Source organism: Chrysochloris asiatica, unplaced genomic scaffold, assembly GCF_000296735.1.
Source record: "Chrysochloris asiatica unplaced genomic scaffold, ChrAsi1.0 scaffold00009, whole genome shotgun sequence".
Taxonomy (NCBI): domain Eukaryota; kingdom Metazoa; phylum Chordata; class Mammalia; order Afrosoricida; family Chrysochloridae; genus Chrysochloris; species Chrysochloris asiatica.
Genome location: NW_006408527.1, coordinates 22,882,644 through 22,883,304, shown reverse-complemented (window position 1 = coordinate 22,883,304; position 661 = coordinate 22,882,644). Strand labels below are relative to the sequence as shown.

Genomic DNA, 661 nt, shown 5'->3' with positions numbered 1-661 from the left:
TCAGGGGGTCTTGGAGGAATAGAGCCAGGGGGTAAGGCAGGTTTTAGAGCTGGCCCAGAGGGTCTCAGAAGAATAGGGTCTGGGGGTGAGGCTGGTCTCAGAGATGGTTCAGGGGGTCTCAGAGGAATGGGGTCAGGGGATGAGGCAGGTCTCCAAGATGGTTCAGGGGGTCTTGGAGGAATAGAGCCAGCGGGTAAGGCAAGTTTTAGAGCTGGCCCAGAGGGTCTCAGAAGAATAGGGTCTGGGGGTGAGGCTGGTCTCAGAGATGGTTCAGGGGGTCTCAGAAGAATGGGACCAGGGGGTGAGGCAGGTCTCCAAGATGGTTCAGGGGGTCTTGGAGGAATAGAGCCAGGGGGTAAGGCAAGTTTTAGAGCTGGCCCAGAGGGTCTCAGAGGAATAGAGTCTGGGGGTGAGGCTAGTCTCAGGGATGGTTCAGGGGGTCTCGAAGGAATGGGACCAGGGGTTGAGACAGGTCTCAGAGATGGTTCAGGGGGTCTCAGAGGTATGGGACCAGGGGGTGAGGCTGGTCTCAGAGATGGTTCAGGGGGTCTTGGAGGAATAGGGTCAGGGGGTGACGCTGGTCTCAGAGCTGGCTCAGGGGGTCTTGGAGGAATAGAGCCAGGGGGTAAGGCAGGTTTTAGAGCTGGCCCAGAGGGTCTCA

The 661-nt window shown here is 58.2% G+C and overlaps 2 protein-coding genes across 2 annotated transcripts in view; both read left to right on the top strand.

Moving 5' to 3' along the window:
• Positions 1–661, top strand: part of IGFN1 (immunoglobulin-like and fibronectin type III domain containing 1) — a 100,356-nt gene that overhangs the window by 20,435 nt on the left and 79,260 nt on the right. The window lies entirely within an intron of this gene.
• Positions 289–661, top strand: part of LOC102824145 (collagen alpha-1(V) chain-like) — a 2,942-nt gene continuing 2,569 nt past the window's right edge. The window contains exon 1 of the mRNA XM_006834189.1: positions 289–355. Coding sequence (XP_006834252.1) covers positions 289–355 — 67 coding nt within the window. The remainder of the gene's footprint in view (positions 356–661) is intronic.